Source organism: Cervus elaphus, chromosome 1 (genome assembly GCF_910594005.1).
Source record: "Cervus elaphus chromosome 1, mCerEla1.1, whole genome shotgun sequence".
Lineage (NCBI taxonomy): Eukaryota > Metazoa > Chordata > Mammalia > Artiodactyla > Cervidae > Cervus > Cervus elaphus.
This window is the reverse complement of record NC_057815.1, coordinates 69,142,310-69,157,777: the sequence shown is the minus strand read 5'-3', so window position 1 is coordinate 69,157,777 and position 15,468 is coordinate 69,142,310. Positions and strand designations below refer to the sequence as shown.

The 15,468-nt window shown below is 37.1% G+C and overlaps 1 protein-coding gene across 4 annotated transcripts in view; it reads right to left on the bottom strand.

Moving 5' to 3' along the window:
• Positions 1–15,468, bottom strand: part of UVRAG (UV radiation resistance associated) — a 319,155-nt gene that overhangs the window by 162,847 nt on the left and 140,840 nt on the right. For all 4 annotated transcript variants that reach the window (XM_043907751.1, XM_043907741.1, XM_043907747.1 and 1 more), the window contains one exon: positions 14,908–15,013. In XM_043907751.1, the coding sequence (XP_043763686.1) occupies positions 14,908–15,013 (106 nt within the window). The remainder of the gene's footprint in view (positions 1–14,907; positions 15,014–15,468) is intronic.

Sequence of the window (15,468 nt, the reverse complement as noted above, 5' to 3'; positions counted from 1 at the left end):
AAGGAATAAAAACAATTCAATGGAGGAAGGATAGCCTTTTCACCAAAGGGTGCTGGAACCACTGGACACTCACATACAAACAAACAAAAACAAAATAAAAAATTTAGATACAGACCTATACATCTCACAAAAATTAACTCAAAATCAATCACATATCTAAATGTAAAATAAAAATTACTACAACTACACAACTTTTAAAGGATAACAGTGGAGAAAATCTAGGTAGCCTTAGGCTGGGAGATGATTTTCTACATACAGCACTTAACAATGAGCCATGAAAGAAGAAACTGCTAAGCTGGACTTCTTTAAAATTAAAACTTGTGCTCTGCAAAAATGACTATTAGTAGAATGAAAAGAGAAGCCACAGACTGGGAGAAAATATTTGAAAACCAATTATTTGATAAAGGAACAGAATACAAAATGTGCAAAGAACTCTAAAAACTCAACAACAGAAAAATAAACAACCCAATTAAAAAACAGGCAAACAATCTGACCTGTAACCTCATCAAAGAAAATGTAGAGCATATAAAAAACATAAAAAGTAAATAAGCATATGAAAAGATTCTCACTGTAATAAGTCATCAGGGAACTGTAACTCAAACAACAATTAGATACCACTATACAACTATTAGAATGGTTTAAATCGAACATACTGACAATACTAAATGATTGCAAGGATGTGGAGCAACGGAACTTTCCTTCAAGGTTAACTGATGGCAATGAAAAATGGTATAGTTATTTTAAAAGATGATCTGGCAGTTCCTCACAAAATTAAACATAGGTTTACTATATGATCTAACAACTGTGTTCCTAGATATTAAACCGGATGAGCTGAAAACTTGTGCTCACACAGAAACCTACACATAAATGTCTATGGCAGCTTTATTCAAAATTGCTAAAACTTGGAAGCAACCAAAATATACCTCAAAAGGTTAAAAGATAAACTGTGGCATATCCAATAACAATGGAGCATTATTCAGCAAAAAAAGAAAATAGAAAGAAATGAGCTATGAAAAGCTATGAGAAGACATGGAGGAACCTTAAATGCATATAGCTAAGTAAAAGAAACCAATCTGAAAAAGCTACATGCTATATGATCCCAACTATGTTACATTCCTATGTTACATTGTTACATTGAGTGCTGAACTCAATATGCCATAAAATTTGGAAAACTCAGCAGTGGCCATACAACTGAAAAAGGTCAGTTTTCATTCCAATCCCAAAGAAAGGCAATGCCAAAGAATGCTCAAACTACCGCACAATTGCACTCATCTCACACACTAGCAAGGTAATGAAACCAGAGATCAAATTCCATCCATTAGATCATAGAAAAAGCAACAGAATTCCAGAAAAACATGTGCTTCTGCTTTATTGACTACACCAAAGCCTTTGCCTGTGTGGACCACAACAAACTGTGGAAAATTCTTCAAGAGATGGGAACACCAGACCATCTTATCTGCCTCCTGAGAAATCTGTATGCAGGTCAAAAAGCAACAGTTAGAACTGGACATGGAACAACAGACTGGTTCCAAATTGGGAAAGGAGTATGTCAAAGATGTATACTGTCACCCTGTTTATTTAACTTATATGCAGAGTACATCATGCAAAATGCTGGGCTGGATGAAGCACAAGCTGGAATCAAGACTGACAGGAGAAATATCAATAACCTCAGATATGCAGATGACACCACCTTTGTTGCAGAAAGCAAAGAGGAACTAAAGAGCCTCTTGATGAAAGTGAAAGAGGAGAGTGAAAAAGTTGGCTTAAAACTCAGCATTCAAAAAATGAAGATTATGGCATCCAGTCCCATCACTTCATGGCAAACAGATGGGGAAACAATGAAAACAGTGACAGACTTTATTTTCTTGGGCTCCAAAATCACTGCACATGGTGACTACAGACATGAAATTAAAAGACGCTTGTTCCTTGGAAGAAAAGTTATGACCAACCTAGACAGCATATTAGAAAGCAGAGACATTACTTTGCCAACAGTAAAGTCCATCTAGCCAAAGCTATTGTTTTTCCAGTAGTCACATATGGATGTGAGAGTTTGACTATAAAGAAAGCTGAGCACTGAAGAACTGATGCTTTTGAACTGGGGTGTTGGAGAAGACTCTTGAGAGTCCCTTGGACTGCAAGGAGATCCGACCAGTCAATCCTAAAGGAAATCAGTTCTGAACATACTTTGGAAGGACTGTTATGCTGAAGCTGAAACTCCAATACTTTGGCCACATGATCCAAAGAACTGACCCACTGGAAAATGATACTGGGAAAGATGGAAGGCAGGAGGAGAAGTGGACGACAGAGGATAAGATGGTTGGATGGCATCACTGACTTGATGGACATGAGTTTGAGCAAGCTTCAGGAATTGGTCATGGACAGGGAACCTGGCGTGCTGCAGTCCAAGGGATCACAAAGAGTCGGACACGACTGAACAACTGAACTGAACAGATGTTACATTCCGAAGAAACGCAAAACTGTGGAAACTGTAAGAAGATCAGCAGTTGCCAGGTGTTCTGAGGGAGGGAGAAAAGGATAAATAGGTGAAGTGTGGGAGATTTTTAGGCCAGTGAAGCGATTCTGTATGACACTGTAAAGGTAAAAACATTGTGCATTTGTCAAAACTCAGAATTATACAATACAGAGTGAATACTACTGATTCAACAACAGTAACAAATGTGTCACTCTAATACAAGATGTTAACAACAAAAGAAATGGGAGTGGGGAGCTTTCGGTACTTTCTGCACAATTTTTCTGTAAATATAAAACTACTCTAAAACACAAAATTCATTTTTTAAAAAAGTGATAGAACTGTACTTCAAAAAAGTCAATTTTACTGAATCTTCATTTCATAAAACAAATCCCAGACACATTCTGCCAAAGAATCAATTAAGTCTGCTAAATTAAGTTTGCTTATTTATCTTTCCATAAAAATATTTCCTTTTTAAACCTATAAAATCATGCTTTAAACTTAACTCTGCCTCCCTTTTAATCCAAATATCCTGCCAGAATTTGCCTCCAGATAAAATGTGAAATCCTATCCCCACAATGAACATATATCTGCCTGCACATGTTTGCCTTCACACACTATCACCACACTATGAACGTATGTGCCCTTCCCTCTTAAGTCTTTACCCAGTGTCAAGAATATGGTTTTCATGATTTTCTCTGACAAAATTCTTAACTAAACGGTCCTTTTCCCAAGACATATACTAGGTACAATTTTAATGGGGAGAAAACACAAAATTCATTAAGTAAACTGAATAGATTACTAAGCCCTGGGATGAGCTGGTGGAAAACTTTTAAAAGAAAAAACTCAGCGTCTCCATTTGATTCCCAGACAATGAGAAAGCGTGGGTGCTCAGTGAGAGGAGTACTGGTGTGGCCTTGCTGGGGCAATGGGCATGGAAAATGACTTTCGGTAATTGTGTGGAAACTACTTTACAGCTATCATCTCTCACCCAAAATGCTTTCTTCCTCATCTCTGAAATACTGATTCTAAACAGATGGTATGATCATCTCTTAAAGACATTCAAGCCAAGAAAACAAGCAGTAAAGCTTATTTCCAATCATTATTATTACATTTGACTGGAAAATTTTATGAAATACAAGACACTTCTATGCAAGTTTTTTTCTGAACAAATCAAATATTTATGAAGGGCCTACCACGTTTCTTTTTAGATAAATGAGAAATGGTTTCTGCTTTCTAAGGGTTTGGGCCTAGTGGAGACCAAACCCATTTTGCCAACTCCCTGTAAAAGCAAAAACCAAAAGTCACTGAGGACACTTATCATAAAAGAAAGAGGAATCAAGAAACAATCTGGGTGTCTTTGGTAATCCAATGGAGAGATCAGTGTTTTCATATCACTGAGGGAAAAACTATATATATAAATTCTCAGGAACTATCATTTTCTCCAAAGAGAGCTCATTTTCCTTAACCTGAATTTTTCCACAAAATATGAAACTAGATTCTACCTATGTGGAGGAACAAACTAGAAAAGAAAAACAACTCTTCAGAGAACACAAGGATATGCATAGGTAGGAGAGTTAATCTGCTCTTACTGCAGGGTACATGCTCAAATGGGTTGTATTTACTAGAATCAAAGAACTAAGGGTACAAGTTAGTCTAAATACTAAACTAATACAGGAAGGCATTTGTATAGTATGTTTGTGTCATAGTCCATGTGCAAAAGCTGGCCCATTTACAGAAATATATCAAGTCATTCAAAACCAGGATTGTTGGCTCTAATTTCTGATGAATAAACAAACTCCACCCAAGTGGAATATAATTCTGCTTCCTTTCAAATGAACCAAAGCACTAAAAGATCTTAATGTTCCATAAGTATCTTCCAATGGGTTTCTGTGTTCTACTTACTTGTTAACTCTAAGAACAGATGTCATAAGTGCATCACTAACGCATCATTTTTAATTGGATATTCTGTATCTGATCTGAAAATCAGAGATATATCCATCTATTTGTAAGCACACACACTCCTTTTTATGCATCTTTATAAAGACAGTGGTGGGCAAATGTTAAAGATTCATTTCAGAATGACAGACCAATCTATAAATGACATATTAGACAATTTTCTTCTTGTAGATTACACTGGGAGTCAAAAAGACTTGGGCAAAAGTTATCAAAGCAGGGTCCAGGAAACATGAGGGTTCCTGAAAGACCATTTCAGAGTCTGTGAGATCAAAAATATTTTCATAATACTACTAAGCTGCTATCTCCCCTTTTCACTCTCATTTTATCATAATTGTATGGCTGAGTTTTCCAGAGTAAGATCTGTGATATCACAACAGACTGACTGCAGAAGTAAATGTGCAGACTCAGCTGTCTTTTGTTAACCCACACATTATCAATAGATATACTCTAAATTCTTTGAGATCTTTAAAATTTTTAGAGTACAAAGGGGACTTGAGTGATTTAGGGCATTATTCATCTCTATTATTTCCCACCAAAAGTGGAAACAGTTAACAACCTGAAAAAAAGTTTTAGATCTATGGCAGCTGTCCTGTAAGTTAACAAACTTGCTTCAAAATGTCATTTACAGGTTATTTCTATTGTACCTATCCCTACTTAACCACAAAGAAAGTGTAAAATTTTCCTTAGAAAATATTTAATCCAACCCATTAATCTCATAGACTCAGTAGCAATATCAGGCCTAGAACCCAGGTCCAGCTAAGAAGATGAAGTGAAGTGAGTGAAAGTCCCTCAATTGTACCCAACTCTTTGCAACCCCATGGATTATACAGTCCATAGACTTCTCCAGGCCAGAATTCTGGAATGGATAGCTGTCCCTTCTCCAGGGGATCTTCCCAAGCCAGGAATTGAACCGGGACCTCCTGCACTACAGGCAGATTCTTTATCAGCTGAGCTACCAGGGAAGACCAAGGAGATAAAGCAAATATATACATAATAATAAAACATAAGGAGTTCTGCTTTTGATATAAGAGAATAACAAAGTTCAAAAAAGTATAAGTTTGACCTAACAAACTGGTCCTCCCTCAAGTAACTGCCACAGATGCTAGGTAAAATGCAAAAAGCTACTACTTGAGGGTTCTAAAGATTGATTTAGAAAAGGCAGAGGAACCAGAGATCAAATTGCCAACATCCATTGGATCATCGAAAAAACAAGGGAGTTCCAGAAAAACATCTATTTCTGCTTTATTGACTATGCCAAAGCCTTTGACTGTGTGGATCACAATAAACTGTGGAAAATTCTGAAAGAGATGGGAATACCAGACCACCTGACCTGCCTCTTGAGAAACCTATATGCAGGTCAGGAAGCAACAGTCAGAACCGGACATGGAACAGACTGGTTCCAAATAGGAAAAGGAGTATGTCAAGGCTGTACATTGTCACCCTGCTTATTTAACTTATATGCAGAGGACATTATGAGAAATGCTGGGCTGGAAGAAGCATAAGCTGGAATCAAGATTGCTGGGAGAAATATTAATAACCTCAGATATGCAGATGACACCACCCTTATGGGAGAAAGTGAAGAGGAACTAAAAAGCCTCTTGATGAAAGTGAAAGAGGAGAGTGAAAAAGTTGGGTTAAAGCTCAACATTCAGAAAACTAAGATCATGGCATCTGGTCCCATCACTTCATGGCAAATAGATGTGGAAACAGTGGCTGACTTTATTTTTCTGGGCTCCAAAATCACTGCAGATGGTGACTGCAGCCATGAAATTAAAAGACGCTTACTCCTTGGAAGGAAAGTTATGAACAACCTAGATAGCGTATTAAAAAGCAGAGACATTACATTGCCAACAAAGGTCCGTCTAGTCAAGGCTATGGTTTTTCCAGTGGTCATGTACGGATGTGAGAGTTGGACTGTGAAGAAAGCTGAGTGCCGAAGAATTGATGCTTTTGAACTGTGGTGTTGGAGAAGACTCTTGAGAGTCCCTTGGACTGCAAGGAGATCCGACCAGTCAATCCTAAAGGAAATCAGTCCTAAATATTCATGGGAAGGACTGTTATGCTGAAGCTGAAACTCCAATACTTTGGCCACCTCATGCAAGGAGTTGACTCATTGGAAAAGACCCTGATGCTGGGAGGGATTGGGGGCAGGAGGAGAAGGGGACGACAGAGGATGAGACTGCTGGATGGCATCACCGACTCAATGGACAGGAGTTTGAGTAAACTCCGGGAGTTGATGATGGACAGGGAGGCCTGGCGTGCTGTATGTAGTTCATGGGGTTGCAAAGAGTCGGACACGACTGAGTGACTGAACTGAACTGAACTGAAAGACTGATCTGTGGCAGGCAGATTTGGGGATAAATTCAGAACCTGGTGAAACTCGGGGTGAAATGCCCTCTTTCTGTTACTTTCCTTGAACAGTGAAACACCAACAGAAAGACAACTACCATTCTGTCAAGAGGAACCAGAGAAAAGAAATTAGGCAATCCAGGTCACCAGAATGGAAGAAGCTGGAGAATGGGCCACCCCAAATTCTGTGTAAATTCAATATGAGGAGTTCCCTGGTGGTAGAGTGGATAAGACTCTGCCTGCCAATGCAGGGGACATAAGTTCAATCCCTGGTCTGGGAAGATTACACATGCCACACGCAGGGCAACTAAAGCCCACGAGCCACAACTACGGAAGCCCACACACTCTAGGGAGGGCCTGGGAGCCCCAACTATTGAGCCTGTGTGCTGCAACAACTGAAGCATGCCCATGCTCCACAACAAGAGAAGCCATCACAATGTGAAGCCCGTGCACCACAACGAAGGAGCCCCCACTCACAGCAACTAGAGAAAGCCCAAGCACAGCAACAAAGACCAGTGCAACCAAAAATAAACTTAAAAAAAGTTTTTAATTCAATCTGAATCCTAAATCATATAGGCATGAGACAACAGAGAGCAGCTGTGCCTAAGGATGAGAGTACTAAGCTGAAATCTAAGGCAATGCCCACTGCAGGCGTGACAGTTTGAGCCTAACCAAGTTAACTACCTGCTAAAATGCAAACATCAATATTTGAAGCAAAGCAACCAAATCCAGAGATTCCACAAAACTACATCCACAATGTCCAGGGTGTACAATACTACCCAACACACAAAGAGCCAGGAAAACGTGACTCACTCTCCTGGGAAAAGACAATCCACATATGCCAACTCTGAGATGACCCAGATGTTAAAGTTATCAGACACAGACTGTAAAGTCACTATTATAAATGCACTGTGCTTAGTTGCTCAGTTGTGTCTGACTCTTTGCGACTCCATGGACCACAGCCCACCAGGTTTCTCGTCCATGGGGTTTCTCCAGGCAAGAATACTGGAGTGGGTTGCCATGCCCTCCTCCAAGGAATCTTTCCCACTCAAGGATCGAACCCAGATCTCTGGCATTGCAGGCAGATTCTTTACCACTGAGCCACCTGGGAAGCCCACTATTATAAACATGCTAAGTGAAAAAATAAAGTTAAATATTAGGTTGGTGTAAAGGTAATTACAGTTTTGGATTCTGAATTTTAAATCATTGTAACAAGGTCAAACACATCTTTATTAATCAAATAGGAACCACTACCATCAACACATTTTTGTCAATGAGAAATAAGTTTGTTTTTCCTGTAGTATAAAGTATAAAAATCCTTGCTTCAGGATTCAATGAACTCCTGGAAAGCATTTTCTGCATTCTATTGGTTATAGAAGCATTTTCCCTACAAAATGTTGTTGAGATGCTTGAAGAAGTGGTAGTCAGTTGGCTAGAGCGCAAGTGAATATGGCAGATGAGGCAAAACTTCATAGCCCAATTCAGTCAACTTCTGAAGTGTTGGTTGTGCAACGTGAGGTCAGGCATTGTCTCAGAGCAGAACTAGGCTGTTTCTGTAGATCAGTGCTGGCTGCAGGCATTGCAGTTTTCAGTGCATCTCATTGATTTGCTGAGCATACTTCTCAGATGTAACGGTTTCACTGGGATTCAGAAAGCTGCAGTGGATCACAGAGGCAGCAGACCACCAAGCAGTGACCATGACCCTTTCATTGGTGCAAGTTTAGCTCTGGGAGTGCTTTAGAGCTTCTTCTCGGTCCAACCACAGAGCTAGTCATTGCTGGTTGTCCCATAAAATCCACTTTTTGTCACATATCACAATTTGATCAAGAAATAGTTCGTTGCTGCATAGAATAAGAGATGACACTTCAAAATGACAAATTTTTTGATCTGTGGCCAGCTTAAGATGCACCCACTTATCAAACTTTTTCACCTTTCCAATCTGGCTCAAATGCCAAATGACCATAGGATGGTCAACGTTGAGTTCTTGGGCAACTACTTGTGTAGCTGTAAGAGGATCAATTTCAGTGATCCTCTCAGTTGGTCATTGTCAACTTCTGATGGCCGATCACTGCACTCCTCATCTTCAAGGCTCTCATCTCCTGTGCAAAACTTCTTAAACCACCACTTCACTGTACGTTGGTTAGCAGTTACTGGACCAAATGCGCTGTTGATGTTGTTAAGTTGTCTCCACTGCTTTCTGACCCATTTTGAACTCAAATAAGAAAATTGCTCAATTTTGCTTTTTGTCTAATATCATCTGCAAAGTCTAAAATACATATAAAATAAACAACAAGCAAAAAACATAAACATTAGCAAAAAAACATAAAGCAAGAAATTCACATTAAAATGATGTATAACATAACAACATTTAAGAATGTATATCAATATCAAACAGCAAATTTCAACAATACAAAACTGTAATTACTTTTGCACCAACCTAATATTTTCATACTGAGTAAAAAGACATGAAATCTTGGCAGAGTGAAAATGTTAAAAATTCAGGTGAATTCTGCTACTAGTCAAGATGTGGTAGGCAAAAGCAACACTGCCCAACTAATTTTACCAGGCTACCATAATCCTGGAACTTCCCTGGTGGCTCAGACGGTAAAGCGTCTGCCTCTAAGGTGGAAGACCTGGGTTCAATCCCTCTGTCAGGAAGATCCCCTGGAGACGGAAATGGCAACCCACTCCAGTACTCTTGCCTGTAAAATCCCATGGACAGAGGAGCCTGGTAGGCTACAGTCCATGGGGTTGCAAAGAGTCGGACACGACTGAGTGACTTCACCTTCACCATAATCCTAATACCATTCTAACAAAGTAATTTAAAACACTACATCCCAATATCCTTAAGGACTATAGGCATAAAAACTCTTAAATTATTACCAGATCAAATCTAGAAAGGTAAAAAAAAATTACACTGTATATTGTAACCATTGGTTTATTCCAGAAATGCAATGTTAGTTAAACACTTGAAATTAAATCAACGCAGTTCACAGAATCAAGAAGAAAATGTCACGATCATTTATTTCAACAGATGTAGAAAAAGCATTTGATAAAATTCAGTATCCATTCATGACAAAAATTCAGAAATTAGGGGTAAGAGGGAACTTCTGAAACCAATAAAGGGCCTTGCTAACCTTATATTTAATGAGGAAAGCATGAATCATTTCCCGTTATGATTAGAAACAAGTAAAGGATCTCCATTTGTATCACATTTATTCAACACTGTACTGTATATCCTAGTTATTGAAATAAGGCAGAAAACTTAAGTGCATAAAGTAATCCAAGTTTGTAGATATGATTGTTTATGCAGAAAATCCCAAGAAATCTACAAAATAACTACTAGAATTTATAAGTTAATAAGATTGCAAGATGCAAGGTAACTAACTTAAACTGAATTGTATTCTTATATATTGGCAGTAAACAAATGAGAAACAAAATTTCAAAACAATCCCACTTACACTAATGCCAAAAACAAATAAAAAGCCTCCCATAAAATACTTAGGAAAAACACAAATAAAAGATGCCCAGAATCTGTACAGTGAAAGCTGCAGAATATTATTGAAAGAACTAAAGAAAAAATCAAAATAAAAGAGATATATACCATGTTCATGGATTGGAGAACTTGATAAGATTGCAATTCTCAAGAAAAAAAAAAAAAGATTGCAATTCTCCACAAATTGATCTATAAATACTGAACAAATTTCCAGTAGGCTTTTTCTTTTTTTGGTAGGAAGTGATAAGTTGATTCTCAAATTCACTTGTAAGAAAAAGTGAAAGAACCTAGAAAACCCACAGGAATTGTTCAGAAGAACCAAGTTGGAGAACTTACCTCATCTGGTTTTAAGATGACAAAAATATAATAATATAATAATAAGGGAGTTTGGTATTGATAAAGGGCAGACATATAGATCAATGGATCAAAATAGAGAATCCAGAAATAAATGTACTCACATATGCTCAACTGATTTAAGACAAACTTTCAATTGAATTAAATGGGGAAAGGAAAGACTGGTCAAGAAATGATGCTAAATCAACCAGACATTCATACAGAAAACATTACCTCACTTAATTCATTAAAAAAAAACAAAAAAAACTTAAGATGGATCATAGATCTAAATGTACCCAAAACTGTAAAATTTCTAGAAGAAAACACCAAAGAAAATTTATATGACTTGGGGTTAGGCAAAGATTTCCTAGAAAGAACACAAAAAGCCCTAAAACATAAAGTTTTTAAAAACTCACTGGATTTCATCAAACTTTAAAACTTTTGCTCTTTAAAGCACCATTAAGAACACAAAAAGGCAAGCCACAAACTTGAAGAAAATATTCCCAACACACATATCAGATAAAGGATTTGTATCCAAAAACACACACAAACACACATGCCCATGTGGTCTTTAACCGCAATATATGAAGACAAAAACCTGTTTTAAAATGAGGGGAAAAATATGACCTCCTTACCAAGTACACAAGGACTAAAAAAGTAAGCAAATAAATTGTACTAATGGTTTCTCACTATCAGAAAAAGATACTACAAGAAACACAATGAGGGGAAAGACCAGAATAAACTCTGTGGAGTTTGAGTTGAGTATATTGGTATGAACTCATGTTAATTTTAATACAGAGAGACAGATATTTGTGTATACCAGTTCTGTCCACTGAGAGGGCCTAGAAGCAGTTACAACTCAGCTGCAATGGCACACCCGTGCCCAGATCTTGTTTCTAAATATCAGTATTCAGTGAAAGGAACAGGACTCCTAGGAGAAATGGCTGAGTCTAGGGCTGAGACCAGGATCACATAGTGCCAGAAATTAAGAACCTGCTGGAAAAAGCAAAAAAACATAAAAGAAGAGATGAGGGCAAAAAGACACAGAAGCCAACTTGAAAGAACTCTCAATGCCACACCTGAAACAAGAAAACAAATAACATTGTATCAGATATACTGAAGATTAAATGATTGAATAAATAAATAAATGAGTGGGGGAAGAAGGGACAAATCTTCCTCACAAAGAATTCCAAATAATATGTTAAGATTGTCTCCCCTCCAGGAGGTGGAGCTGAAGTCCCCTCTTCTTGAGTGGAAGCCAGGTTGAATATCTTGCTTTCCAGAGTACAGAAAAAGAACTTTAGAGTGCATAAACACAGCAGACATTACCTTTAACCAAGGGATCAAGGTTACTATCAGCAGTGATTAGTCATGATTTAAAAGTAGGAAAGAACGAAAAATTGTCAAAGATCAGAGAAGCCTAGGAAGTCATGATGACTAAGTAAATGTGGTGTCCTAGACTGGACATTGGAACAAAAAAAGACATTAGAACTGAGTTTAATTGCAACAAAACATCAGACAAACCCCAATCAAGGGATATTATATAAAACAGCTGACCAAGTAATCCTTAAAACTGTCAAGGTCATAAAAAAATCAAAGTCTGAAGAATTTTCACAACCAAAAAGAGTCTAACAAAGCATAACTACTAAAGCAATATGGTTTTCTGGATGGGATTCTGGAACAGAAAAGGTACATTAAAGTAAAAATTAAGGAAATCTGGAAGGAAAGGCAATTTCACAAAATCGAAAACACTGAAGCAAAAAAAATCAAAATGATAACTGCAGAAATTTCTTAAAAAACATAATTACATGCCACCAAAATTATGTTGGACATTGATGACAAGATGCCAAAGTTCAGAAAGTATGAACCTAATTTCTTCTAACAGTTAATTATATTTGATCTTAGAAGGTAATCTAATTTCTTTCTACATCAAATATACCTTCTGACTGTATTTATACTTAGACTAAAATTAATTCTTATACACTGAAAATGATTGAGTTGAAAAATAAGGACCTTGGGCCAATTTGGAAAGGGAATGAAGGAAAAAAAAGATAATAGTAAGAGCTTCTAATTTATTACAGATAAATCTCACAGTAGGTAACAAACAAATATTACTTCTTGAAAAAAAGGCAAAGAAACCAAAAATTCTGACTCTGTCTAATGATCATAGGAAAGTTGCTTACTTTCTTTAGGTCTCATTTACCTATTCCTTAAAAAGATATTACACTAGATTCATTCTTAAATTCAAAAAATATTTACTGAGCACCTACTGTGTGTCCACCACTACACTGGAAAATACAGCCATGAGAAGAAAAAAAACCAGACAAAACTCCCTCTCCTCACAGAGTTTAGAGAGACAAATAAAATACATATGTAAAGTGTATAGCATGTTAAATGGTAATATTTTTATGGAGAAAATCAAACGAGGGAAGGGAACAGAATGTACTAGTTGGGTGTGGTTTCAAGTGAGGTTATAAAGGAAATAGATTTCTAGGTTCACTTTCAGTTCAAAAATCCCATGATTTTGTTCTATGTTGACTAGGCCGCATAAAAACACACAGTGAACCTCTGAACCTGAACTCTTTAAACTCCTACATTCTATCACCTTGCTCTGCATGTCACCACTTATATTTTAGAAAAATAGGATTAAACATACATTTTTCCATACTGAGACAAAGCATATGTTGTCACTTAATGAAATAAGTAATTTCCCAGTCTTGCCTTGGGAAAGGAAAATAAGAAAAAACCTAGCAGTGTCTCACCAGACAAAGGCTCTAAAAATGTGGTATTTTTGTACACTATAGAAAGGATTAAAATTAGATATATTTTCCTCTTCCTCCAATATACTTGAGGCCTGGAGTTTGGCCCTTTTTGGGGCCTGAGTTACAGGACGAGGTTTAACAGCTTCTCCAAAGTGGAAGATTTTCCACAGGCAAGAAAAGTCATATGAATAACAAGTATCATTACTGTAGTTATTGCAGCAGCCACATTTTGCATGCTGGCCATGTACAGGCACAGAACTAGCCATTTTATATGTTAGGTTGAGTTATATGACACTGCCATTTATAGGTCAAAATCAGCAGTTTTTATACAGATTACTTTATCATCCATTAATTTCAAATTCCATGAAAGAAAACCTGTGTAGGTTAATTGCTTTTCTATAGTTAATTCCCTGAATAATTATGTCTGGCAAATCTTACAGGTAATGGAACTTTCGTTTGGGGCCATAAAGAGCTTTTGCCAAATTGGTAGTGCAGTGCATGACAGTTGGACTATACTGCCTTTTCATGTTACTGAGTTTGTGCAAATACTCAAAAGGTTTTTACTTCAGACTTAATTTGAGGATTCGAGTTTAAAGTACCATTACCCATAGCATGGGCTTCCCAGGTGGTGCCAGTGGTAAAGAACCTGCCTGCCAATGCAGGAGACGTAAGAGACGCGGGTTCATTCCAGGCGTTGGGAAGATCCCCTGGAGGAGGGCACAGCAACCCACTCCAGTATTCTTGCCTGGATATTCCATGGACAGAGGAGCCTGACAGGCTACAGTCCATAGTGTTGCAAAGAGTCGGACATGACTAAAGGTACTTATTAGAATGCACTAATACAATCATAGCACAAATTTCTTCAAAAGCTATCATTTTTTTTTTCCCCAAAGCTATCATTAGCAATGTGACTTCACTTTGAGAGTTCCATCTATTGGTTATACTCACTATTCTACTTAAAAAGAATCTTCATTCCACTAGGAAGAGTATAAAGCAACCCCAAAACTATGCTAGTAAATTAAATCTGTCTATTTGGGTTGGAATATCTATTCTTTGGAAATATCTCTTTAAAAGAATCTTGCCCGAAAGAGAACACTGTCCATAAACTAATTTACTAAATTCAATCCAAATAATTTAAAAAATTTTTAAAGCAGATTAGTCTCTAAAGTTTATATATTTTTTTCTTCTGGCAGCTATTTTTCATTCATTATATAGTTTGTGTCTGTACAGTTTGAGTTCATATTTATGAGACATTACTAAAATAGCTTTTGATTATTTTCTAAGTAACTGTATGTATTCTAAAGTTCCAATTAGCACAAAAAGGCACTTTGTATGTTACACTATTAGCAGATGTGAAAGTTTGATTTCTAACATTTAAATACTAACAGAAGTCTCAGTGAAACATTAAGGGGGAAAAAAAGGAAAAAACTATCTGAAGGTTTTGGAGAGTAGGGAAAGAGAGAAATTAATACAAGAAGAATATGGTGATCACACTTAGAAATCAAGGAATTTAAAGATGTTAATATATAAAAACCTACCAGCCCATTGCTTGTAGATGTGAGTCTTAGTTTTTCTTCAATTTCCTTTCCAATTTTCTGAACAGTTACCTGAGTCTGTTTAATTGCACACTGGGCTCTATGAAGCCTAGAAATAAAAGTTGTAGAAAAATTTAAGTGAGTTAACTATAAACTCAACCCAGAGCCACAGGCATAAATGGAACAAAATGAGAACAAAGCTTCCAGGATAAACAGAATAATGAACTCAAACTGATCAATTCACAGTTCTCTAGCATATTTACAACAGGGAAATAACAGGGGTTACAGTATGTTCTAAAAACACCCTTTCTATGCCCACCTGCCTGTCTGTGACGTATTGAGAGCTAAAATGGGAATCTGAGAGACCTCAGAAAATAATCTGATTGAATCCTATCACTTTAAAGAGAGGAAACTTGAGGCCCAGAGATATTAACTGCATTAGTAAAGGCATTAAAAAAATATCACTGCTATGAACGCTATTACTTATGGGTATCCGAAAGAAGAAAAAAATTAAAGATAATTCCAAGAAGACTGAATTAAAGCAGCAGACCTTTTGAAACAAGG